This window comes from Rhinichthys klamathensis, unplaced genomic scaffold, assembly GCF_029890125.1.
Source record: "Rhinichthys klamathensis goyatoka isolate OS25496 unplaced genomic scaffold, OSU_Roscu_1.1 h1tg000314l_1, whole genome shotgun sequence".
Lineage (NCBI taxonomy): Eukaryota > Metazoa > Chordata > Actinopteri > Cypriniformes > Leuciscidae > Rhinichthys > Rhinichthys klamathensis.
In genome coordinates this window covers 455,063-481,923 of record NW_026606832.1, presented here as the reverse complement: position 1 = coordinate 481,923, position 26,861 = coordinate 455,063, and the positions used below count along the sequence as shown (strand labels likewise).

At 39.1% G+C, this 26,861-nt stretch overlaps 2 protein-coding genes across 2 annotated transcripts in view; both read left to right on the top strand.

Annotated features, from left to right (window-relative positions):
- Window positions 1–22,264, top strand: part of ksr1a (kinase suppressor of ras 1a) — a 31,084-nt gene extending 8,820 nt beyond the window's left edge. Inside the window, exons 2-20 of the mRNA XM_056271306.1 lie at window positions 5,666–5,806; window positions 7,637–7,784; window positions 9,210–9,672; window positions 11,064–11,239; window positions 12,570–12,639; window positions 12,733–12,816; window positions 13,392–13,453; window positions 13,540–13,649; window positions 13,886–14,054; window positions 14,298–14,339; window positions 16,323–16,371; window positions 16,452–16,515; window positions 16,602–17,095; window positions 18,095–18,191; window positions 18,278–18,411; window positions 18,668–18,799; window positions 18,887–19,022; window positions 19,942–20,075; window positions 21,083–22,264. Of these exons, the coding sequence (XP_056127281.1) occupies window positions 5,666–5,806; window positions 7,637–7,784; window positions 9,210–9,672; window positions 11,064–11,239; window positions 12,570–12,639; window positions 12,733–12,816; window positions 13,392–13,453; window positions 13,540–13,649; window positions 13,886–14,054; window positions 14,298–14,339; window positions 16,323–16,371; window positions 16,452–16,515; window positions 16,602–17,095; window positions 18,095–18,191; window positions 18,278–18,411; window positions 18,668–18,799; window positions 18,887–19,022; window positions 19,942–20,075; window positions 21,083–21,089 (2,712 nt within the window). The 3' untranslated portion in view covers window positions 21,090–22,264. The remainder of the gene's footprint in view (window positions 1–5,665; window positions 5,807–7,636; window positions 7,785–9,209; window positions 9,673–11,063; window positions 11,240–12,569; window positions 12,640–12,732; window positions 12,817–13,391; window positions 13,454–13,539; window positions 13,650–13,885; window positions 14,055–14,297; window positions 14,340–16,322; window positions 16,372–16,451; window positions 16,516–16,601; window positions 17,096–18,094; window positions 18,192–18,277; window positions 18,412–18,667; window positions 18,800–18,886; window positions 19,023–19,941; window positions 20,076–21,082) is intronic.
- Window positions 22,265–24,596: 2,332 nt separating this feature from the next.
- Window positions 24,597–26,861, top strand: part of nf1b (neurofibromin 1b) — a 61,958-nt gene continuing 59,693 nt past the window's right edge. Inside the window, exon 1 of the mRNA XM_056271317.1 lies at window positions 24,597–24,898. Coding sequence (XP_056127292.1) covers window positions 24,839–24,898 — 60 coding nt within the window. The 5' untranslated portion in view covers window positions 24,597–24,838. The remainder of the gene's footprint in view (window positions 24,899–26,861) is intronic.

The window sequence follows — 26,861 nt, the reverse complement described above, 5'->3', positions numbered from 1 at the left end:
AGGAGCTCTATAATACCTGGAGAAAGCTGGCCGTTGACATTTACATTCATCTCAATGGCAGATGTGTAACGTGTAAGAGCTGTGGTTGTAAACCTCACTCCACTGCCCTCAAGAGGCACGCTCGCGACTGGCGTCCTTGTTAGCGCGCCTGCCTCCCTTGCCGGAGACTCCGGTTCGAATCCCGCTCAGAGCGGTTCAAGTAGGACCAGGTACATTTGGTGCCGTGACCCGGATGAGAGTGTGTTTTAGGGAGGTGAGTGTAACGGACGTAGGCCAGTTAGAGCTGTGTGTGTAAACCTCACTCGCCTTGCCCGCCTCCCATGCCAGAGACACCCTTTCAAATCCCGCTTGAAGCGGGTCAAGTAGGATCTGTTACATTTGGTGCCGTGACCCCGGATGGGATAGAGGTTTAGGGGGGTGAGTGTAATGGACGTAGGCCAGTTAGAGCTGTGTGTGTAAACCTCACTCCTCTGGCCTCAAGAGGCGCGCTAGAGCCTGCGGTCTTTAGCGTCCTTGTTAGCGTCCCACGCCGGAGACCCCGGTTCGAAACCCGTTCGGAGCGGGTCGAGTAGGACCGGTTACAATTGCACGGTTAGTGCAACACCCAATTTCAAATCTGCTATCAGACAGTGGCACAACCTGCAACAATGAAGTGTTTAGCATTGTTAGGATCTTCAGTGTTAAGATGAGAGTTGAGATGGTGGGCTTTGTTGTTTGGTCTGAGAAAAATGGGCTGTTGGTGTGTCTCTGCAGGCTTTAAAACACTGCTGCCTTAACTTTCACACCAACAGTGTTCATCTCCGTCTAGCTTTGGCCAAGCCCCAAAATCAATGTTCACAGAGACAAACCAACAAAAGAACATTAAAGTGGGTGTTTCTCTGCTTTTCTCCGAGCTGTGAGACTAGAAAAACAGGAATCATGCCAGTGCTGTGGCCGTTATGGTGGACACCACGATTAGTCCCAGAATCGTGAAGATCTTCTAAGAAAATGGCCATAGCCTTCTCTTATTGTACCCTGATTACCCTATTAACTATAGTTTAGTGACCACAGGTAAAACTGCTGGACAAACTAAGTCATTGCAGCTTAAGGTGATCAGGTGGTTTTTTTATGATGTGGTAGTTGTTTTATTGCTGTTCCAGGGTGATTTACCAGTTCTACCTTAACCAAGCTGGCCAGCTGGAGACCACGCAAAAACCATCAGAAGCTGAATACTCTAGTAGGTGAATGGCTCCTCATTACCATGGTTAGATCAATATAACTATGATTTCAATTAAGCAGCAATCTATGGTATTTGTTATAGAAGATAGAGGATAAATAAATAATTTATTTATCACATTTATTTGATCAGAAATATAGGAAAAATGGTAAAATTGTGAAATATTACTGTTTAAAATAACTGTATTCTATTGTAAATTATTTTAATATGTAATTTATTCCTGTGATGGCAAAGCTGGATTTTCAGCAGCCGTTTTTCATGTCCTTCAGAAATCATTCTAATATGCTGCTCATTGTGCTTATTATAATAAATGTTGAAAACGGTTGTGCTGCTTTATTGTGGAATCCGTGATGCATTTTTCAGGATTATTTGATTAATAGAAAGTTCAAAAGAACAGCATTTATTTGAAATGGAAATCTTTTGTAACATTATACATGTCTTTAATGTCATTTATATCAATTTAATTCATCATTGTCGAATAAAATATTTTTTATTAATAAAAATTTTAAAAATGTAAATTTTCTTTGTGGCTTTGGTTAAAAAAATAAAAATTTAAAATAACCATTACATAATGTTCTGGATCAGTTCTTATTTGGTTATCAGACCAAATACCTAGAATGTTGGTTTCCAAAAATAACCAAACAGGAACCCTTGCGCTAAAGTTAGGGGGGTGTTTTATGTTTCTCTAATGTTAGCATATGAAAATCTGCACCAAAATACAATAGATGCTACAACTTATGTAGCTGTAGGAATAAAAGAAAACCAGAACAGTGCTAGTTGTAGCAGTGCCAGTGCAGTGCAGTCCAAATTCAGAAACCGCATTACACATTGATAATGGCAGGAAAATAGAGCTCTTTAGCTTAGTGAAATGGTTCAAGTTCTTCCTATGTGAAGTGTGCAGTATATGAGCATCCGTTGAGACCTTGTAGTTTTAAACCGTTGCGTTGTAAGCCTTTTTAGTTGTGCTGAAATCCGAGAGCTGTGGAAAACTCGTAGACCTCAAGCACTTGACACAAATTTTCCTATTGACTGCGATGGCTAAAAGCTTTTGAATGGCAGTTGAGCTTTATTGAGTGGAGTGCTTGCTGTCCTCGGTGTAATTAGCATTTAGCTGTTAGCAATAGAGCTTTAATTGCTTGTTTATCGCCTCTGACCTCCCACAAGGTGTTTTCGGTTCCCTGTCCTCCTACGCGTGTGACCCCTGACCCCGACTGGTGTTTGTTCTGTAGTCTGCTACGAGATGCTCGTCTGCAGGCGGGTCTTTTGTTGGCTTCAGCCGCGACACAGTACTCAAGGTCTTTTGCTTTTTTGCTGAAGTATGTGTACAAAAGACAGACCGTTTGGCTCTTGAGAGGTTGTCATTGAAGCTCTGATTCACCTGTTGAGGTACTGGTCTCTCTCGGGGACGTGTGTGTGGGTGCGTAATGGAGATAAAGACCAAGAATTTTCAGCCAGAAATTCACTAGTACAAAGATCTGATCATAATGCAAAAGGCTTCAGACAGTGCACATACTGAGTGTAGTTTGGTAAGGAACGATTATGTAAGGAACAGTTTGAGAATGTAGGGATCATTTGGAATAACAGATAATGATTTGAACATGTATCATTTTGAATATATTAGGGATCGGTTTCATTTGAAGATGTAGAGATCAGTTCAAGTTTGTGGGAATCCGTTTAGCTTACATAGTAATATTTTGGGGTCAAGTTCAAGAGTTTGTGGGATCAGTGCGATTATGCTAAGATCAGTTTGACTATATGTGAGTAACATAATGTGTATTTAAACATCAATTTGAGTAGATGGTTATCAGTCTGTGGGGATAATTTTGACTACAGGGGTCAGTATGAGTATTCGGCTTCTGTTTGAGTTAAATTATGGGATGAATTTGAGTATGTGGGAATCAGTTTGCATATATAGCATATTAAGGAAAAAGTTAGGCTATTTTGGAATTAAATATATATGAGTTTGTGGAATCAGTTTGACTATGTGGACGTCATTTGAAGTATATAAGGATCAGTTTGAGTTTATAGTGATCAATCTGATAGTGATCAGGTTAAATATGTGGGCATCATTTTAAATCGCCATTAAAATTGGCAATTGTTGTTTTTTATGGAATCCTGCCGTATTAATTATAAATGATTGATCTGTGGACATAAATATTTTTGTTTAAATTCATGTGCCCTCATAATCTTTAATCAAAATAACTTCCCCTCCCACTTGCAGTAACATCTCTTCTCTGATGACGTGTTTACCGGCGTGAGGGCGGGACAACCTGTCACTCACATGAGATCCACCAATAGCAAACCACAACCATCCAATCAATTCCCGATGGACAAAATCAAGTCCCACCCTACATTTTTTTCTTGTTCAATAAGCTGTTTAATTTGGGTATACATCACAATAGGGAAGAAAAGACTATCACAACTTCTGTTTAATGCTGACTTTAGGTAAGGATCAATTTGAGTGTATAGTGATCAGTCTGAGTATGCAGGGATCCATTTTAGACGTCATTTTAAGTATATAAGAATCAGTTTGAGTATATAGTGATTGAGTGAAAGGATAAGTTTGAGTATGCAGGGATCAGTGGGGATCATTTTAAGTATATAATGATAAGTTTCGGTATGTGTGGGTCAGTTTGCACATAATAGTGTCTGAGGGAGCAAATTAAATGTATAACAATCAATTTGAATATGATTTTGGGATCAGTTTAAATTCATATGGAGTATATAAGTATGCAGAGATCAGTTTGAACATATAAGTAATCAGTTTGATTATGCAGGGATCAGTTTAAATAGTCTATGTATTTGTTGGTGTATCTGGTAATGATGACAGAGGGATTAAGCGTCTGTTTAATGCATGTAAAAGTGTGCGGTTCTCATTAAAGCAGTGATTGCAGGCGGCAGCAGTGGGATGGGGGGCGGCAGAGGGGGACGTGTGAAAGGATGACTCGTTTTATGGCCGCCGGCCTCATGGTAACGGGCCTCTGTGCGTCAGTGAGCCGCTGACCTGAACTGTCACAGCAGGTGAGCCCTCCTCTCACCCTACCCTCGTTCCCCCTCTCTCTCTCTCTCTCTCTCTCTCTCTCTCTCTCTCTCTCTCTCTCTCTCTCTCTCTCTCTCTCTCTCTCTCTCTCTCTCTCTCTCTCTCTCTCTCTCTCTCTCTCTCTCTCCCTCTATCCCCCCCCCCCCCCTTCCCTTCTTTCTGTCTCACTGCGTCATCAGCGCTTCTGTTCTGCTGAGGTGTCCGTGCGGCCCATCCAGGAAGCTGGATACAGGCAGAACGAGGGAATAGGTGTGGTTTTTTGAGTGCATCGGTGAATTTGAGGTGGGTCAGCATTCTGCACCGAGCTGGAAAATTCCTCCTGCGTTAGCCAGTGCAGTTTGTTTGCGCAAGATTTGGGAGCGTTCCCCACTGCGTTTATTATCCAGAACGGTCTTTACTAGGAATGTGCGCCAAGACCAGAAATTTTGTAACCCCCAGAAGTCAAAAAACAGTGCGTAAGCAATCCATATAGTCAAATCCCCAAACAGTCAAATAGTCAAATCCCACTTTGAATGCTCCTGAAAAATAAGTCATATAGATGCGCTGTTCTTGTCTTGCATTATGATCATTGTACATTAAAGTTGGCATGAAACGGAAGTTGCGAAAGTCTTTTAATCTCCATTGTGATGGATATCCAATTGAAACGGCATCTCTCGCACATCCCAAATCCTTATAGGCTGGAATGGGGAAAAATCCTGCAACCCTAAATCGGCAAGTTCGGCAGCATGTGCAACTGCGAACTGCAACGCGACGGCCGCATTGGACGAGACGTGTAGCCTCCGTGTGAACTCTGCGTCTCGTGGAGCTGTGATGTCAGAACGCTCCCACCGTCAGCAGTGTTCCGATGACACTCGGTTGCCATGCCAGCAGTGCAGTCGCCCCCATGAGGAGGGCTGCAGCTCCCTTCCATATAATAACAGTTATTTATAGCTGACAGCCCTGTTTGCTGAAGGGGAGCACAAAAAAGAGAGAGGGAGAGAAAATCCAGTCAGATTTCAAACTGTGTGCGCTCGGAGGCCGTGTTATTTATTAGCCTCGCAGGTGCGACTGATGCTGAAATCTGGCTGATGAGAGACACTGTGGTAATGCAAAGCTGTGGATCGCTGCTGATTTCAACGTATTTGTGACTTTGATTAAATTACGTCCCTTCCATCCTGAAAGAACATGCATTCTTTGAGATTTCACACCCACGTCATTGGGGCATTTCATTACAATTAAATTGACTTGATAGCATTTGTCCTTTGTGATATCCATCATGCTTATGTTGTAACAGTTGTCTAAGTTCACACAGCTGTATGTGAAATTGTCCTTTGGTTGAATGTGAAACCCAATAAAGGCCTCTCTCAGGCTCCGCCCCTGCTGTGAGTGGCCCCTCCCTCATCTGCTTTGTGCTCTGCTGCCCCCTGCAGGTCAAGCTCATGAAGTACATCTGTAAACAGCTGCAGTGTAAGCAGAAGGTGCCAGACACAGAAAGGCCGCCGGCCCTGAACAGCTACCCACGGCTGGAGGACTGGTTACGCACCATCAACGCCAGACCTGAGCTCATAGAGGTAACTTATGTGTGTGTGTGTGTGTGTGTGTGTGTGTGAATAATTATTTATCTTTTCAGCTAAATTCATATGAGGTGGTTGTCCTGTAAATATTCAGGACTTTGGTAACGTGACCCATTTTTGACACATAAAAAAACAATTCAAGAATGTAACAAGGTGACTCTCACAAAGCCAATAAATGGTCATATTTGTTCGGATAATATTTCACACCAAAACTGAATACATTTTTTGTTTTATTATATTTTGTATAAAGACAAACAAATCATACATTTTCAGCTAAATCCATATCAGGTGCTATCAGGTACTTTGATAATGTAAATTGTGTGTTTATGTAATGTGACCTATCATATATGTTTCTGATTACCAGAAATTCAAATTATAAATGGAATAAGATTACTCTCACAAAGCCAGTCAATGGTCAAATTTGACTGGATCACATTTTTTTTACCAAAATCAAATAATACATTTTGATATATAAAAAAAAGAAGTTTATATGTTGAATGACTGTATAAAGTTACGGTATATTTGACTATTTATTTATATATTAATAAAACAATTATTTTATTAAATATTAAGTTATAATTATTTTTAAATATTTAAATTTTTATTTAACACTTATTTTGCATAAAGAAAAAAACTTTTTACTATATAATCATATTTATTGGATATTATTATATGTAATCTACACATTTCATTACCCAAATGTTTAGATTTGACAGATTATGGCCGTTTATATGCGTGTGTGTTTATGTACACAAAACCAAGACAGTCCTACACCTTTCTTGCATATTAAATATTAGAACAAAAGATCAGGTGTCCAAATAAACAATATCAGGTCTTCTAATGTCTGAGGCTGGACACTTGGTCCAAATCTTCTTAGACATTTGCAAATAAAAATGTAATCATGGCACTGATAAAGTATGTGAGCGAGGAAATGTTTGTGTGTGTGTGTGTTTATGCTTTGAAGTTCAATATCTTTGAGTCAAGCTGAGGAATTAGAATATCTGCTGTGTTTTGGCAGTTTGGCCACAGCCACTTTCCCAGCAGACCCCAGATACACCAACTCTAATTACCCAACATGCTGAGTCAGCCTCTCTCTCTCTCTCTCTCTGACACTGCTCTACTCCTACATTTCATCTAGTCTCACGGAGAAGTGAATTCTCCTCTTTTGCTATTTTTTTTTCTGTTCATCGAGATCAGTTGCATATGTGTAGTATGATACTGTATGTCACATACATGTCAACAGGGCAGATTCTGGAGAATTTTCTTATCCTATCATAATAAACAAAAAAAACCTAGAAAGTTGTTGAAATTGTGGCCTGGAGGTTAGCATACATGATCTGACACATTTAGCTGTATCGTATCTTTTCATAATCACCCTTGACTCTTCTCCACAACATCATATCCTGTGCTCTCTCCATTATAAATGGCATTAAACATGGCAAAAAATATCAGTTTGTGAGATTCATCACACATTTACAGTATGATTGTGTGAGTAATTCTGGGCTATTACGATATTAATATCAGTCAAGTCTCAGGAGTCCCTCTTTTAAAATCAATCACACACAGGTTTGTAATTAGGCACTCAGATTAATTAGTCTAAGAAGCGGTCATGTGTCCTAGGAATTTGAAGAGGTGGAGAGCTTTATTCACAAGAGAATGAACTGCGAGTGCGTGGTGTATGTGACCATAAATTACCTGTTGAATAACCCTCTGTCTGTTAGGATCATGTCAGCATCTTACTGATTGCTTTAAGAGTGTTTTCCGTCACATCGCAGAAGGTATTTTAGACAGGACTCACTGTCATTCTCTCCCTCCCGCTCTCTTCAGGCAGTGAACGTGAAGCTGTCATTGGATGCTCTGCTGCAGATGCCCATCAGTCAAGTGAAGGAAACCATGAGACGGCTGGGCTCCAGTTCAGAGGAGTGCACCAGGCTGTGTGCGGCCCTCAACTGTTTAAAGAGTGCCTCTGAGTCAGGTGGGTGCTCTTTCCCTGAGATTCACGCACTTAAAGTCAGCATGAAACGGAAGTTGCGATAGTCTTTTCTTCCCTGTTGTGCTGTTATCCGAGTGAAATATCCCATACGTACCTTCGCTTTGGGCCCCCAATTTGCTAAATCCGCCACTGGCTATCCGATCTGAGAAAACGCATGAAGTGGCGCGCGCGTGTAACGTTAAACAGCCGACCCGGGGATTCCCCAGTCCCAGCTCAAAAAAAATTACACCAAAATCCATGATTGTTCGTTTCACACATGTATTTAATGATCTGTAAAATATGTTGTTGTCATTATTTATTTAAAACAAAATCGTGATAAAGTAAAATGCGATCAAACTAAAAGTAGTAATATGCGATAGGGGGCCCCGGCTGTCAATCAATATCTTCCAGTCAAGCGGACCCCTGATTGGTCCGGGCCCGTAAGCAACCGCGTACCCTGCTTACCGATAGTTACGCCACTGGAGTGACAGGTTGTCCCGCCCTCACTTCAGAGAAGAGATGTTACTGCAAGATGGAGGGGAAGTTATTTTGATTAAAGATTATGAGGGAACATGATTTAAAAAATAAATAATGATATGCATATAAATTGCATACAATGAAATGCAATAAATCATTTACAGTTGTAATCGAAATTTTTCAACCCCCATTGCAAATCAGGTTTATTGGCAAAAAATATAGACATTCAGCTCTTTGCGATGAACGAATCAAACAAAAGTAATTGAAATACCTCAATTACAATATGAATCCAATGTTTACCAAATGACTTGAATAGCCATATTTGGAAAGAATGAATCATTCTAAAATGAGTGGCGTGATTTTGTTGGGGAGTGCATAATAAAAATAATTTAAAAAGCTGGAAAATATATATTTTTTTACTCCTGAAGACATTTTTTTGAGTGGAAACCATTTTTTAGGGCTGTAATTTTGGTGTTTACACTTTACAGGAACTAACACAAACCTATTTTAGTAACCATAAAGTGAAAAGAGCTCACAAAAATCTCTCCAATTAAGTTTGCATAGGGCACATTCTCACTGTTTTTGCCCTATTCAGTAAACTGTGAAATTACAATACAGTATTAAATGTTAATCATTTAATACTGTATTGTACGTACAATCATTTTTAAATGTTAAACCTTTGAACTTTTATTTTGATGGGTTGCCGGTCAATGGATGCATACACTGCCAGGTTCAGAGTAAGAGCTTCTAGTCCGGTGAACCACTGTATCATGGGCTGTACATGTGTGGATGAGCCGGTAGCGCATATATTTATTTAATTAAATCGAAGTCTGCATGATTTCAAAATTGCACTAAGCCATGTCGCGATATTGCTTCTATTTCGACATATAGTGCAGCCCTAATCTCAATAATAGTTTTTTTCTTAATTTACTATAATTTTATTTCCTTCAGGGGAGTTTAAAGAGGACAGCGGCTGTTGGTTCTCCGAGCCCATGAGGCGGGACAGTGGCGGCTTGACTCCGATGGACCAGATTCCATTACTAGGAGGTTCCCTGCGACCCCACAGCCCTTCCCCTCTGGCTCGACCCCCAAACACACCCTCCACGCCCCTCGCCACCTGCCCATACCCCCGCTACATCCTGTCAGCCGGCGAGGCTCACATCTACCACGGTTACGCAGAGAGTCTGACCGATCCCAGTCCGTATTACACCTCCAGGCCCGTCAGACTCACCGGACACACCTCAACTCCGCCCATAACCCCGCCCTCACGGAGGAGACACCGCCTCAAGCCTCCTTGCACCCCTCCTCCTCCTTCCCGAAAAGTTTTGCACCTCCTCCCCAACATCTCGATGACCCGCAGCAAGAGCCACGAGAGTCAGCTCGGCCACCGCATCGAAGACACGCCCACAAACAAGTAGGTCATGAGGAAATGAACCACAGAGTACAAACACTGACGTACTACAAATAGGGACGTCAAATGTACTTTGTAAAAGTATTTAACACTATAAAGCCTACTGTATCATATTTGATACGCACATTTCTTGTTAAACTGTGAGCATCAAATAGGAAACTTCAGGCTTTTGAAAAATGTTTATTTGTACTTCTCTCTATCATCATTGAATTGCATTGCATTAAATGTTTTGGCTCCACAATGAAAACTACAGAGCTTTGATCATAAAACTACAGATTTAAAAATCATCTTGCAAAGACATATTATTGGGAGATATAGAGTGACTACTGATATTTATATGCATTTTATGTAAGTAGTCTCCTATACTGTTATAAAGATCTCACTGGTTTACATTACAAGCTATAAGAATTTCTTATTTTTGGCCATATAAATATCATCAACTGCACTAAATTGCATATTTTTGCTCAGTTTGGGCCTCTGGATAAGATTGAGGTGTTTTTTTCCTTCACGAGTCGTGTATGAGCTCAATATTCTCCTATATTATACTGTATGTGCCACTTAAATGTATCAAATATGATAATTTACCAAAAAAAAACACATGCAAACAATAAAAAAATAATTTACATTTGTCAGAATTTACAGGGTTAAATCACTTGAATTATTTTACAGTCATTGACTGATTTTTCATGAGTCATGCATTTTTCTGTGCAGTGACTAATAGGAATCTGTGATGATGTCATGATCATTTGCACTAACAATATGAACATAGAATAATGACTCTTTTTGTTAGCGTTTGCCCAATATGGGTGTTTCAACAGCTGATTCCGATTTTTAGAGTTCAGTCAATTAAATGTATCATTATCTTAAAACCCTTTTGATCTGAACGCTTATGCTAAAAGCTGGAAATTAGTAATTAGTATTAGATCAATTTAAATTATGTCCATAAATAAAAAAATATTAATAATAAATTAATTAAATTATGCTTGCATGAATTTCTTTATAAACTATTAAATGGATGAATTTGAATGATTACGTGAATTGTACTGAATGGTTGAGTTTGACTACAAAGTAATGGAAATATAATATAATATAATATATAAATTGTTTTATTGTTATAAATAGTATTATAATATATAAATTATAATAAATACCATTTTAAATTTATAAAATAAATAAATACATATTTAAATGTTTATTTTACACAATATTCTCTTTAAATTGACAATGAATATATTTTAAAACCGGAAATGCACATGCTCAGGACAGTTTTACTAACTAAATTAATGCAATAATCCCAGAATAGCCAGTTATCAGCCGATTCATCGGTCTGACTAATATATCGCTCAGTCACTTTGTGATCCCTCTGAGATCACACTGACTTTTGTTGTTCTTAGGTGTGTGAAGAAGAACAAGCTGTTTCTGAATGTCCAAATTAACGGGAACAGTTGTGAGGACTCTCCATCACGCTCGCCCACTCTCTCTGTACGGACCCCTGGGGCGGCACCCGCCACGGCCCCGTACACCTTGCCTGGTACACCCACACTACAGGAAGAGCACATCGGTCTGAGGAGTGAGTTCAACAGCACAATTACAGCATTTCAGACACATGCATAGTTCTTGACTGAGGAGAAGATCTTCAATTCAAATAGACCAGACTGCAGTGAAGTGCCTGCTGAATGCTGATCAGACTGAGGTCACAGTTCAACCTCTCAGAGTGAAGAGGAAGCTCTCACCTGCTCTACACACTCAAATACTCCTGCGATCACTGGCGGTTTGCAGGGAGCGGAGTAAATGATTCACCAGCAGCACTTTGTAAAAGCACAGCTGTTTACTGAGCATTTGCTACTGAGTCTGTTTTGGAGGTCTATCTGGCGGTTATGTTATATCTAAGGCCCTGTTTACACCTGGTATTAAGATGCATTTTGATCAGTCGGATTACAAGTGGATGACGCTAAATATAGGTATAAACGGGGTCAAAGAGTAGGTTTACACGACAACGATGTACTTAAAACAGAAAAGTTTTCCCTTTGCGTACAGACGACAACGTTGTCAATAGTTCCCCATTCAAATGGATCTGCGAAAACAATTAAAATAGCTGTATTCTGCTGCCAGGCCAGTAGATGGCGATGTCACTTTGTAAAGAAACGCATGAACATGTAATATGCATGACGTCACTGTTTTATAGTTTACACTGAGGCGATAACCATAGATATCCATAATAAAGTCTAGATGTCTCGTCCGCGCTGCTGGCCAATGGAGGTCGACGTCCGCACCTGGCGGCCATCTTATCACAGGCAGCTCGCTCACTCCTAACATTGTGTTTTAATGGTGCATGTACTTTTTAAATAACCATAACTTGCTGAATTTTCTACTGATTTTCAAACGGTTTGGTTTGTTATAAACGTCAGAGATGTAGTTATGACACTGCATACTTATGAATAATAAGTGTATAAATAAATAATCATCCAGAATTATAGCCACGTTAATAACGTTTGTAAGAACCCAAACCGTTTGTTAATCCGTCAAGATTTTTACGAGATAAGAGTATTTGTGTTCGTGCTGATCACTCATCTTACATCCGGTACCACAGAGCCCGCCAGAAAGCTTGCCTGTGACAAGATGGCCGCCGGTGATGACGATAGAGACTCCACCATAAGACATCTAGCCTTTACTATGGATATCTATGGCGATAACGGTATCGTTTTCAAAAACTTGCACTTCGTTTTCAAAAGTTTGCGTTTTCATGTGTTTTTATGTGTCTCCCTCATCGACTACTTGTGATCCGATCGACTAAAACGCATCTTAATATCAGGTGTAAACAGGGCCTTAAACCGTGTTTAGAAATACTTAATCAAATTAAAGTCATTCAAACTGTCTCTGTCTGTTCTGTTTCTCTCTAGATAATGTTAGTGTCCACCGCAGTTCACCTCAGGCTCTGCGGAGAGACATCGGTCTGGCTGTCACTCACAGGTAACCACGCCATGTGGGCTTACTTCACCAATCAAAAACTGTTTGTTGAATTATGTCCTGGAGACATAAAGATGTTTGTTTTTATGTTTATAGGTTCTCTACGAAGTCTTGGCTCTCCCAGACATGTCAAGTGTGCCAGAAAAACATGATCTTTGGGGTGAAATGTAAACACTGCAGGTGAGTAAAAACAAGTACTAAGTGGTGAATCTCACAAAGAAATTTGTCATATTTCATATTTCAAAAGATAGTTATTTTGATTAAAGACTACGAGGGCACATGAATAAAAAAAAAAGAATGATGCGCACTGATAAATCATTTATAATAAATACTGCAAACTTACATAAAAAAACAAGAATTGTCAATTGATCTTGGTTAGTTTGATGACAATTAAAAACATCTTTCATTACTAAATTTGCCTTAAAGCAGTGCAAAAATATAATTGTCTTTACTGTAGTATAGTAAGGAAAATCATCCTGTCTGAATGCAATGACTATATAAAAGTAAAAAAAAAATGTATGTAAATTAAATTCAGTATAGTAAAAACTACCATTGTTGTATAAATACTACATGCTTTGCAATATATATATATATATATATATATATATATATATATATATATATATATATATATATATATATACAGTATATATATAACCCGGAAATGTTCTTGAGAAGTTTTGTGAGATTCACACTCAGTAATCGAATGTAAATGTAAACATCACACACTCATGTGTCATCTTTTCTACTTGTAGGTTAAAGTGTCACAACAAATGCACTAAAGAAGCTCCATCCTGCAGAATCTCCTTCCTGCCCAGTAAGTCTATCTCATTTGTTACTCATATATAATAACATCAATCATGACAGACATGTTTTTCTAACAATTTCATGTGCGTCTCTCAGTCACAAAGATTCGTAGGACCGAGTCTGTGCCCTCAGACATCAACAACCCCGTGGACCGTCCACCTGAAGCTCCACAGTTCGGGACACTACCGAAGGCAATAACAAAGAAGGTACTGATTCCTGTGTGACAGAATGACAAACTAGCATACAACTTGTTCTGTTTTTGTAGTATTCAGTATGTATATTTTCCAGATTATGCATATCACATACTGTTTTTAAATAGCACGCAGTATACAGTAAACTCCACAATGTGCAGTATGCTAGTATTCCATACTGAACTTAGCCAGAGTCTTTATCAGTTATTCTTGTAATAGAGCATTAAAAGCAGTTGGTTTCTTTCTGGCAGGATCAACCGCCAGCGCTGAATCAACTGGACTCCAGCAGTAACCCGTCCTCCACCACTTCCTCTACACCCTCCTCTCCCGCCCCCTTCCAGCAGAGCAACCCTCCCAGTGTAACCCCGCCCCCAAACCCCTCCCCAAAGGGTCACCGTGACAACCGCTTCCACTTTCCAGGTAAGCACCTGTATACACTGACACTGCAAAACTAATGCATTAACAAATACCGCATTGATTAATACACAAAAGACATCTGCATTAATCCTGTGTAAAAGAAAGCTGATATTCAGAACTGTATCTGCATGTAACATTCTAACTCAACATAAAGCATTATGGGACTTCAACTCTAACCTCAGACTGTCTCTCTGTCGGCTTCCTGCCTGTCTTCCTCTCTTCCTGTCTTCCTCCTCTGTGGCAAAGCTGCCTGTTATTTTCAGCACCGACAGCAGTTTATTTTCCCTGGTGAGTTAACAAACACAAAGTCTGTAATGTTCTTCAGCCCTCATAATGACATTGAGGATTCAGTGGTGCAAATTCAATAGACAGTTGTTAAATATTTCAGCGCAGTTACTCTTCAAATGGTGATCAAATGATCGCTATATCATAATATATAAATGCATCGTTATTTAGTATCATATACAGTATAAAGCACTATAACATGCACTCTTGCACATATCCCGTATAGTACATGTCCATTCTTGCAGTGTAATTTTGCTATCAGAGGATGAAATATATCCTTAGTCAATTTCCCCAATGTCTTTTATTTTGATTTTTAATAAAATGTCGTATTTATTTAAAGATATTGGAATATGCTTTAACTAATAAATTATTCAAAAAGGACAATAAATAAATATTTTGTCCAATATTGTTTAAATTAATTAGCTACAATTTTAAAGTAATAGTGTTATTGTTGAGTAAAACTATTAGTCATTTTTGTTCATTGAAATACAGCTGAAATAAAATAAAATACGTATTAGATGAAAACCTTAAACTTAGAAAATGAAAATTAGAAATGAAATGAGCAACTAACTGAAGTAAAATAAGTTGAAATACTAGACTGACTAAAACTGAAATAAAAAAAATTAAAGCTAAACATATTGTTTTAAACACTTAATAAGAAAAGCGCTTAAAATGACTAAAACTTTAACACTGAAAATCAAAAGTGAAAATATAAAAATAAAAGCTAATTCAGAATATTAATAAATACTATAATATTATATAAATAATACTAAAATAACACTGAACGAAAATTATTCTGAAAAGTCACTGGTGATCCATTAAAGGGTTAGTTCACCCAAAAATGAAAATTCTGTCAGTATTTACTCACCCTCATGTTGTTCCAACCCCGTAAGACCTTCGTTCATCTTCGGAACACAATTAAGATATTTTTGATGAAATCTGAGAGCTGGATCACTCCTTCATACTAGTCCATAGGCTTCTTCAGGGATTGAAACTTGCCGGCCTCGAAAAGTTATTAAAGACATTGTTAAAATAGTCCAAGTGACTACAGTGGCTCAATCTAAAGTATATCATGCGACGAGAACACTTTTTGTGCGCAAAAACAAACATAAATAACGACTTTATTTCAACTATTCATTTCCTTCTTTTTGGGCCTCTAGTCAGTTAAACTAGTGTAATTGCGTAGAGCTACGTCACACGTAGGCTCACTATTGGCCGACGCTGGTCATGTGGGTGATGCGTGTGACGTACAACAACAGAAGCGTACGCTGTTACACTAGTGAACTGACTCGAGGCCCACAGAGAAGGAAATGAATAGTTGAAATAAAGTCGTTATTTTTGTTTTGTTTTCGCACAAAAAGTGTTCTCGTCGCATGATATACTTTAGATTGAGCCACTGTAGTCACTTGGACTATTTTAATGATGTCTTTAATAACTTTTCGAGGCCGGCAAGTTCAATCCCTGAAGAAGCCTATGGAGGAGTGATCCAGCTCTCAGATTTCATCAAAAATATCTTAATTCGTGTTCCGAAGATAAACGAAGGTCTTATGGGGTTGGAACAACATGAGGGTGAGTAAATACTGACAGAATTTTCATTGTTGGGTGAACTATCCCTTTAACACCCCATTTGCGGGTATAAGGCCCAGAATTTCAGCAGATTTGCATCTCCAAAATGGCTAGCAGAGCGTTTTCATCTAGTCTGCAGCGAACTGAACTGACTTTTACAAAACTGAGCAGTGCCTAAAGCGATGTGTTTTGCATGTTTTGCATGCCGGTGTCTGATTTGCTTTTTGCTCAAGAGTAGTTTGTGCTTGTGAGATGAGCTGCACCCTGCTGGTGATTTATGACACTGCATTTTACATTTGAGCAATAATAATATCAGTAATTCTGTATCCTTTCAAATAGATATTATTTGTGTACAGTGACCGTGTATAATATATTCTTTCAAATGTGAAAAGTTGTTCAATATTTTCATGTTGTTCACAGATGTGTGCAGTCCCAGCATCCTTCATTCAGATGGACTCCCAGACACAGTGTAAGCAACTGTGAAATGTACTGCTCAGAAGCATAAATATACATGTTCTGCATTCAGATAGTGTTTAATTTTGTGCGCAGTAATGAAATCGATCCGTCAGTGGAGGAGATGCATGCGGAACAAGACGAGGAAGACGACCGAGAGGTGAGATGCGTGTGGAACTGATTCTGATACGATAATGCTCCCATCACTGCTTAGAAAACTCATAGTGGCGGGTTCCTCTTGTCTAGGAACTGGAGGAAGAGGAAGAAGAGGAAATAGAAGCTGAGGAGGAAGAGGATGTAGCGGTGGAAGAGGAAGAAGAAGAGGAAGAGCTCGAGGATGATGAAGAGGAGGAGGATATGGAAGAGCTGAACCCAAGCTCAGAAGGAGAGTATGAAGGAGACGAGCTGGACGACCTGCCCAGCACACGAGGAGGAACCCACTGGAAGGGTCCCATCTCCCGTAAAGCCAGCCAGACCAGCGTATACCTGCAGGAGTGGGACATTCCCTTCGAGCAGCTGGATCTCGGCGAGCTCATCGGGAAGGGCCGCTGGGGTCGGGTTCATCGCGGCCGCTGGCACGGAGAGGTGGCCATCCGACTCCTGGAGATTGACGGAAACAACCAGGACCACCTGAAGCTCTTCAAAAAGGAGGTGATGAACTACAGACAGACGCGCCACGAGAACGTCGTCCTCTTCATGGGAGCTTGCATGGCCCCGCCTCATCTCGCCATCATTACAAGGTAACGTCTCAGTTGGGGCTGCTAGATCGTGACAAAAAAAAAAAATCATAATCACGGTTATTTTGGTCAATATTGTAATCGTGATTATGGGTCAGATTTACAAAACAGGGCAAATTAGCGTGAGACTGAAATCCCATAAAAGCACAGATGGGAGTGGAAAGTTCAGCGGGTGATCTACTCACAATGTGCAAATTAAAGGCCAGACCCGACAGAATCTTCATTTTTGGGCGAACTATCCCTTTAAGACGTGCTTTTTTGCCGTTAAATAATGGCGCAAATACCTGTAAATTGGCTACCCAACCCTTAGTAAATCATTTTGCATTTGAAAGAGAAATGCATTTATACTCTCCCGTACATTTTGCATTTGACCGTCCCGCCTTTTCTTCGCTAACTTTTCTCTGAGTGTCTTTAGTAAATACTGACAGTGGTTTTTAAACGTCAAAAGAGGGTTTGTGCTGGCGCAAGCATTTAGTAAATCTGTCTCTATGTGTGGGCGATTTGACCAAAACCTTATATGAGTAATTTATTTCATGGTAGCGATCAAGTGTGCTGAAAAGTCCTGAAAAGTGACGCCAAAGCATTTTGATGGCCCTCTGGTGGCTGGCTGCAGTATAGGTCATAAACCCTGCCCTCTCAATGTAATTGAATCTACAAAATCCAATTCCACCTCAAATAATTTTTTCCGAAGATCGTTTCTGTCATTTTAGGTAGTTCTTATCACACAGGAGTATGTTTTTGTGTTAATTTTTCCAATAAGTTTGGTTTTAGTTAGTTATTTGATGCTAAAAGGGTGTGTAACGTCATGATTGACAGCTGTGCTTGACAGCTGTCATTTTTCTACAGTGGAATTAAGAAGAGACATTTTTTTTTTTATTGTCTATTGTGATATTTATCAAGTATATTTTGCTGAAGCCCAAAAAAAATCTGAAATCAGTTCATACAGGTGTCAAACCGGTCGACAGATGATCTTTGACAAGCATGTCTTTAATTTCCCCACAGCTTCTGCAAAGGTCGGACGTTGTATTCCGTCGTTAGGGACACGAAAAACACACTGGACATCAATAAGACTCGGCAGATTGCGCAGGAGATTGTGAAGGTAGCGTTTGAGTTTATTGGTGGATGTGTTGTACATCTGTACGGCTTTGTACGATTAAAGTCTTGCTTGTGTTTCCTGTATTTTAGGGGATGGGCTACCTTCATGCCAAGGGCATCGTTCACAAAGACCTTAAATCGAAAAATGTCTTTCATGACACAAATAAAGTCATCATCACTGACTTTGGCCTTTTTGGGATCTCTGGAGTGGTTCAGGAGGGCCGGTAAGTCACTGCGTTAAAGGTGCGTTCACATTTACTGTTGCTGTTGTCATTTCAGTTGGAACCCATCGTTTGGGGGTGAAAAAGTTCCCCATGCAGATTTCGCTGATGTTCAAGTTGCCACACTGACTAACAGAAAGCTGCTTAGTTTGAAAGGGTGTGAATTCCCCAAATTTGGCTAATGTGACCGCACCTTTACTCTTGATAATGTGGATTGTTTTCATAAATCAGTTGATAACCGGATCGGTTGTGTTTTTAGACGTGAAAACGAGCTGAAGCTTCCTCACGGGTGGATCTGTTATTTGGCTCCGGAGATTGTGCGTAAAATGAGCCCCGGAAACAACGAGGACAGACTTCCGTTTTCTAATGCTGCTGATGTTTATGCCTTTGGGTGAGAAATATACTTGATACATAAATATACATAAATGGCCCCCAAACAGAGCAGCGTTGACCTTCTGCCTTCATCTGCACTCTTCAGGACCATCTGGTACGAGCTGCAGGCGAGAGACTGGCCCATCACCTGTCAGCCCGTAGAGGCCACCATCTGGCAGGTGGGCAGCGGAGAGGGCATCAGGAGGGTCTTGGCAGAGATCAACCTAGGAAAAGAGGTCACGGTGAGTGCCACATTTTAAGTTTATTTATTATCTCACACATGCTCAGTAGGATGCAGTGAAATTGCTACTCCACATCACTTTCCATGCCAAGGCTCGAACCCAGGCGGCCTGGATAAAAATAAGGTAATGTAACTGCTAGACCATATGGGACAAAGAATAATAATATTAATTATTATTATTATTAACATATTATAAAAGATAATTAAGAAATCATTAATAAATGACAACAAAAATAAAATGTGTTTTATTATTCTTATTATTAAAAATTGTTTAATTATTTATTATTACCGGTTTTCCTTATTATTTTTTATTATTTTTTTATTTATGTCGTTATTTATTTGGTGTCTTTCCACAGCTCAAGGAAACTTGATCAGTCAGATTAATACAATTAATCAGATTAATACAATTAATCAGATTAATACGGAGAAAAAATTGCTGGCAAAACAAATGAAAGAAAAGTATATATTACAGAATAATATTTTAAAAAAAATTTTTTTGCTGAATGTGTCAATCAAAGCAAAATATCACTGAGGTTAATTTATCGCACTTTCATGATTTCATAGTTTCTTTTTTTAATGAAGTATAAGATTTATTTGACAATACTTTGTTTATATAAATAATCTATAATATTTTATATATCACCCTTCAGCCTTCCCATTTGAAGCGATTAGTAAAGATTAGTAAACCGCATCAGAAATAACATTGAAACACAAAACCAAACATGTCACATTTAGTTTAACATTCATAATCTTGTTTCTTGCTAGCCCTTGTGAATCAATTATATATATTTAATTTCATGTTACAACAGCGCTCTGTGAGCCACAAAGGATACAAAATGAGGTATCCCAGAAGTTTTCCTTGTAAAAACCATCCGAACATCATGTTAGTGCTGACTGCTCCATTCCTGTCTGTCCCACAGGAGATTCTCTCTGCCTGCTGGTCATATGACCCCCGTAATCGGCCCACATTCACACAGGTGGCCGACATGCTGGAGAAACTGCCCAAACTCAACCGCCGTCTTTCTCACCCTGGGCACTTCTGGAAGTCTGCAGAGTATGTATCCTAGAATGTGGCACACTGTAAAATGAGGACAAACAGGTGAAACCTGCACAGTCTGCAGAAACGACAACACACTTTATAAGTGTTGTTTGTTTGGTTACTTCCTGCCTGGTCTTCACTAGGAGTATTTTTATCTTGTTCAGTTCATTATTTTTTATCAGCAGGCAGCAAATGTCTCAGTTGTCTCTGTTCAGATGAGCAGTGTCAGCCCTGGTCACTTTTTTTAATTGGAAAAATCAATCAATAATAATACTTCCATCAATCCATCCGTTCTTTAAACCGCTTGGCCTATGTAGCGTGACAGGGCATCCCTGGATGGATGGCCAGCGAATAATAAAAATCATTAATAATCATTTAGAATCAAAATACTTTCCCATCTTTCAGCACATTCCTTATTAATCCTAAAGGTGCATTAAAGGAATAGTTCACTTAAAATGAAAATTCTGTCATTTACTCACCCTCAAGTTGTTTCAAACCTGTATGAATTTCTTTTTTCTGCTGAACACAAAGGAAGATATTTTAAAGAATGTCAGTTGATGAAAAAAAAAAAAAAACATGGAAGTCAGAGGGGGCCATCCTTTGTAGTTCAGCAGAAGAAAGAAATTCATACAGGTCTGAAACCACTTGAGGGTGAGTATATGATGACAGAATTTTCTTTTTTAAGTGAACTATTCCTTTAAGTAATGCATTTCCACTTAAAACGAAGCGTGCCAGTCATATCTGTAATCTGTTGTATTGTATATAAAGGTGGTCCATCAATGTAGCTGCCATCTTGAAAGCAGATGACTAGCCAAATCCCAAATCCTATGTAGTGTATTTTTGTAAATCCTCCCCACGGAGCCAAACCTGGACCCCCTGGCATACTTAGTGCACCTTTATCAAATTCTGTCCTACTGCTGATTTCCTCTCCTACTGTAAATTCATAACTCTAGAACGATTGCTTTCTCTCTCTAATCTGCTTCTTTCTTTTTTTGTCTATCATTTATTTCTTGTTGTCGTAGGTTGTAGCCGCGTGCCTGAAACATGAGCAATGCAAAACACAATTCCTGGCCCTGCCTTGCATGCCTGCTGAAAGCCTGACCTCTTCTGGACTTACAAACTAACATCGCCTGCTGTTCCGTCTCTATCTCTCTTTGGTTCTGTGGGTGGTGGGATGGGGGACTGCCGTGGCGATGCGTAAAATGAAACGCTTTGCCTTTTTAAAATTCCTATTCCTACTATTATTTTCGGAGTGTGCGACTGGTTCTCTCTTCCCATCCTGCTCCGGTTTGTGACATCACGTGACGCATTTCCTGTTGGATTCGCAGGATTCAATGACACTGCAATGAAGATGTTCTCCTTCTCTCTCTCCCTCTCTCGTGGTCTTGGTGCCTCTTAGTCCTGTGTGACATGCGCTGATTCTGTCTCTGATTGGCTCGCCTGGTTCATACTAACACACCTTTAGTTGTCACTCCTTCTCCATGCTGTCCGATAGTAGACATTTTGTTTCGCAAAAGATAATGTTCTTGATGAAAATTGATTGAGCTGTGAGGTTCTAACAAAATGTGGTGTGTGTTATAGAAGGGCCATTTCTGAGTACAGATCGCAAAAATGAGCCAAAGAGAAGCATGTGAATCTTCTCACCTGATTATAGGTCCTGATTTTCCACTGCGAAGATGCTGAACGCTCGCATTAAAGTGAGATTTCGATGAACCCAGCAGAACAGTGTTCCATAAGTTGTGTAAACATGAACTCTCATGTGTGTTTGTGTGTAACATGCGTGTTTGTAACGTTGTGTATGTGGAAGGGTGTGTGTTTGTGTGTTTTGTGAAGGACTGGACTTTGTGGTTTGGAAATATCAATGACAATGTAAAATATTTATGTATAAATATGGTTTATTTATTGTACATTCAATTAACAGACTTCTTTTAATATTTATATGGACATTTTATATAAATAGAAATAAATATATATATACTGTACATCATGACATTTTGAATAGGTACTGCTGTGCTATCCCAGATGTAAATATTCTTTATATTTTTTCATGTAAAAAAAAAAAGCAAAAAAAAAAACATGGAAAACTTTTTTTAGAATGGGTCGATACATGTCATGTACAGTCATATTTTTGTATTGCATGTGGCTACTGTACACAGTGTCTGTTCTCATCCTTGAAAGACAATAAAATCGAGCTTGTCACGTGACTGTGTTCAGATCTATACACGTTAGACATTTTTTAAAAGGATCCGGGGGATTTGCAGAGACTTGTGATGTGAGTGACGTTGGGGGATGAAATGGGAAAAGTCTAAATTGTTTCTCATATTGCAGCATTAGACACAGAATGTGCTTAAACCTGAAGTACACAAGTGTGGGGGTTTGTAGGCCACCGTCCATAATCTAAACCCTACATTATGGGGACAAAATATCCCCACAAAGATGGCAATATCCAAAATCCTTGTCCTTTTGGGGACATTTTTGGTCCCCATGAGGAAAACAGCTTATAAATCATATTAAGTGATGTTTTTTGAAAATGTAAAAATGCAGAAAGTTTTCTGTGATGGGTAAAGTTAGTGTAAGGGGATAGGACATACAGTTTGTACATTATAAAAATCCTGTCTAAGTCCCCATAAATCACGAAAACAACGTTTGTGTGTGTGTTCCAACATCCTACATGAAATTTAAGAGTGTTAACCCACTGGTGTAACCAAATAAGTTGAAAAACTGTATTTGTCAACCACTAATCTGTACATTTTAGCGGGGAATGGTGGACAAATATACAACAATTGCCTCAGAGACTGTCATTGTAAGCACATAACCATAGGTTAATTAGGACAGTTTCATATACATTTATAATGATGAAAATAACTCGTGTCGTTGGAGACTTTATTTGCGGGGGAAACAGACAGTGTTTATGCCAGTAATGACCTCTAGGGGTCAGTGTTACACTGTTTCACTGCAGGAAGTCCATTCCATAACTGGAAACAGGGTCAAGTGTACCAATGCACATGGTCAAACAACATAACTAGCATAGTGAAGCCCTAAATAACGTGTATTCTTTAAAAAGTTGCTTAGATAATTCTTTAAAAAGCATTTTCCTCTTTCAAGACTGCAACTAAGCAACTAGGTATTTAGAGTTTGAGGGAACTGTATCAGTTAAAGACCGTTCTGCTATTGATAAACAAAAAAAATGTGACAGAACTCCCTCAGTGTCTATGAAAGATATAACCCTGCAGTTTTATATACTAATTAATAAATAAAAGACAATTTTGTTTTTATTTGATAATTAATATGGCCTATCTTTCAAGAGCAGTGCAGTTTGCATGTTTAGCCCATATAGGGCATTCAACTGTCAGTGAGTTATTTTGAACTGTCAAAAACCCTGTGAACTCAGCAGCTTGTTGCCAGCAGTCCATATTCTTGTGAATACCATGACTACTAGATCTGGAGACTCTTGAGAAACTGTCCATTCACTGTTTCCACTGTGGAGGTTTGAGCTTCAGGGCTCTTCACAAAGGTTTGCTTTGTGTCTCGAGGCAGCTTCTAATTTCTCTGTGTCTGAGAGCATTCACTGTTCTGCATCGACCATGCTGTTTCCGGCATCTCTTTGAGTTTTACTCACACAGCGCCTCGCACTGCCTGCAACAAGCTGCTCTTTCTTCTGCTCTCTCTCTCTCTCTCTCTCTCTCTCTCTCTCTCTCTCTCTCTCTCTCTCTCTCTCTCTCTCTCTCTCTCTCTCTCTCTCTCTCTCTCTCTGCATTTCCCCAGATTCATGAATCTGTTTCCTTTACAGCATGTGACTGGAAAGAAGAGACTTGGAGTGTAGGCCTATGCTTTTACACAAACTAAAAATACTTAGACCTATAAAGTGGCTTTATTTAACATTACTTAATTTTTTACATCAAAAAAGAAATAACACACACAAGCTTCATGTTACATTATTTGTTTACTTATTTTGTATATTTTTGGATTAGGTCCTATAAAAACATTGCTCAGAAAGTGTGAAATGAGGGGTTGTTAGATTTAGAGCTAATAAAAACCTATATGAATATGTATTTAAATAATAATTAAAAATAATTCTCATAAAGTCATTTTCTGGTTTGTGACTGCTCTCTCTCTCTCTCTCTCTCTCTCTCTCTCTCTCTCTCTCTCTCTCTCTCTCTCTCTCTCTCTCTCTCCCTACATGAATTTTAGTCTCAGTTTTAATGAATAATGAATTTTATGGTATATTCTTTTTCAATTTCACGTCCAATGTTATTCTTATTATAAACAATAGTCATGGCAATACCATAATAGGAATAATTCTGTATAATATTTATAGTAGCCTACGCGTATAGTTTTATATAAAAAATAGAATTGAATAAATATACATATATATATATATATATATATATATATATGTGTGTGTGTGTGTGTGTGTGTGTATAAATATATAAAAAGAATAAAATACATAAATACAAAATCTCTGTCTCTCTCTCTCTCGCGCGCTCGCTCTCTCTCTGCTGGTGCATGCGCACTCGTGTTATCATCTCTCATCTGCACCGCTGTGCTGCTGCTGCTTCGCTGGATCTGAGGATTCAAACTTCCGGCACTGTCATGGCGGCATGCTGCTGTTTCTGACACCGACCAGACCGAATACCAAGCCGGCCCTCGTTCGGCCCTCAGCGCGGCACGGATCGAGGAGCGCAGGGGTCGCGGACCGCGGAAAAGGCGTCCTCTCCTCCTCCTCCACTTCATCATCATCATCATCATCAGTGGCGGAGGTGCAGGCGTGAGCGGCCATGGCGGCGCAGAAGCCCGTGGAGTGGGTCCAGGCCGTCATCACCCGATTCGACGAGCAGGTCAGAGCTCATCTAAACGTCTCTGAACGCTTCGTCTGCACGGATGCGCAGTTACGCAGCTGCCGCCGCAGCGCATCCGTGCAGAAGCTCATTCTGATGCTGTCATGTTTATGTCCCACAACAACGTAAAAGGCATGGGACGGCACTAATCTAGTAGGACATGTTGCTCAGGATCCTTTTCTAAACCTGGAACCACATTCTTGTCAACCCTAAACCTAAACAACCCCTACTAACCTAAAATCAGAGGGCAAGGGTTCATTTTGGAAATCTTTCCTTTCAATCTATCACTGACCACTGATTTTAGGTTTAGAGTTGCGTGCCTGTCAACCAATTATTCTAAAGAAATCATAAAAAAAAAATCTTCTTATTGACCAATCACTGTCCTTGTACTCTGTCTCGTACGTTTACACGACAACGATGTAGGCTACTAAAAACAGCAACGTTTTTTTCTTCTTTGTGCTGTTTGTGTACAGACGTCTAAACGATCCCCATCACACAGATCCGCGAAAACAATTAAAAACGCTGTATTACTCATGCCAGGCCAGTATTTGATGATGTCACTTTGTATAGAAACACTACACGGCTGAACACGTAGGCTAATACGCAACGCATGCGCATGACTTCACCGTTTTCACAAATTCGCGTTTTTGTAGTTTACACAGAGATTATAACGGTATCGTTTTCAAAAACTAGCACTTTGGAACCCGTTTTCAGGCCCCCAAAACGTGGTTGTTGTGTAATTAAACGGGCAAAACGCATAAAAAGTTTACATTTTTAGTTGTAAATGAGGTCGTGTAAAGGTGAGAAGAACAACAATAAAATATGAAATAATGTCGGCATGAAACTGAAGTCGCGATAGCAAGCGACTTAAAAGGCTTCTCAAACAAGAAAAAAAATGTATTCTGGGACTTGATTTTGTCCATCGGGAATTGATTTGATTATTAGATTGTTGTGGTTTGCTATTGCTGTGATGTCATGTGAGTGACAGCTTGCCCCGCCCTCGGGCCAGTAAACGTGTCATTAGAGAAGAGATGTCACTGCAAGAGGGCGGGGAATGTAATTTGATTTGTGATAGCACATGTGTACTGCAGTATTCCATAAAAAATAAGAATTTTTATTTCATGGTGACTTTAACCTAAAAGAGGAAGAAAAGAAGAAGTGAAAAAGGGGAGGGTACACATGATGATGAAAAATATTAAGAAATTTTGTCAAACATGATTCATTTTCTAGATGTTTTGATTGCTTTCTTATAATATATTTTGAGATTGTACCTAAATACAAATTCAGTTCTTGCTTAAAGAAAACAATTCTTCTAGTTTTGGATAAAGCATCACAAAAAGAGCTGGAGGTAAATTTCGATAGTTAATATTTATCTTTGGTATAACATTTGGTAGATATTTTGTCTAGAAAATGTTCAATTTTAAATATCATTTTTTTTTTTTTTTTACACATTTCATAAAAACAGTGTATTCACATGTATACTAAACAGTAAATGTCACAAAAACATGTGAATAAGGTTAATTCATAAGTCAGGAACTATTTTAATGCTGAACAAACACTACAAAATCTTCCAGATAAAAATGCATGTATGAAACAGATGTCTTGTTGACATACATTAGCTATAGAGGGTCAAAGATTGCGGCTAAGATTGCTTGAACATGTCCTGTTTTGTTGCTCCAGGAACATGTCATCACATCGTGTGAGAGGAAGGTTAGCGTTCATACTACTTGCACTTATTTTTATACTTTGTTGTGTTTATGTTCATACTTTATATATTTTGTGTCCCACAAGTGAACCAACCTCATTGCTGAGCCTTGATTGATCCACACAGCTTCACTTTCTCATTTTAAAGCTGAATCATCAGTTTAATATCTCTTCAGAGTTAATAGGTTTCTTCATGGTTTCAGTGAGGTATGTTGTGTGGTGTTCAGTGTGATATATAGCTGAGTAGTATCTTATGCAA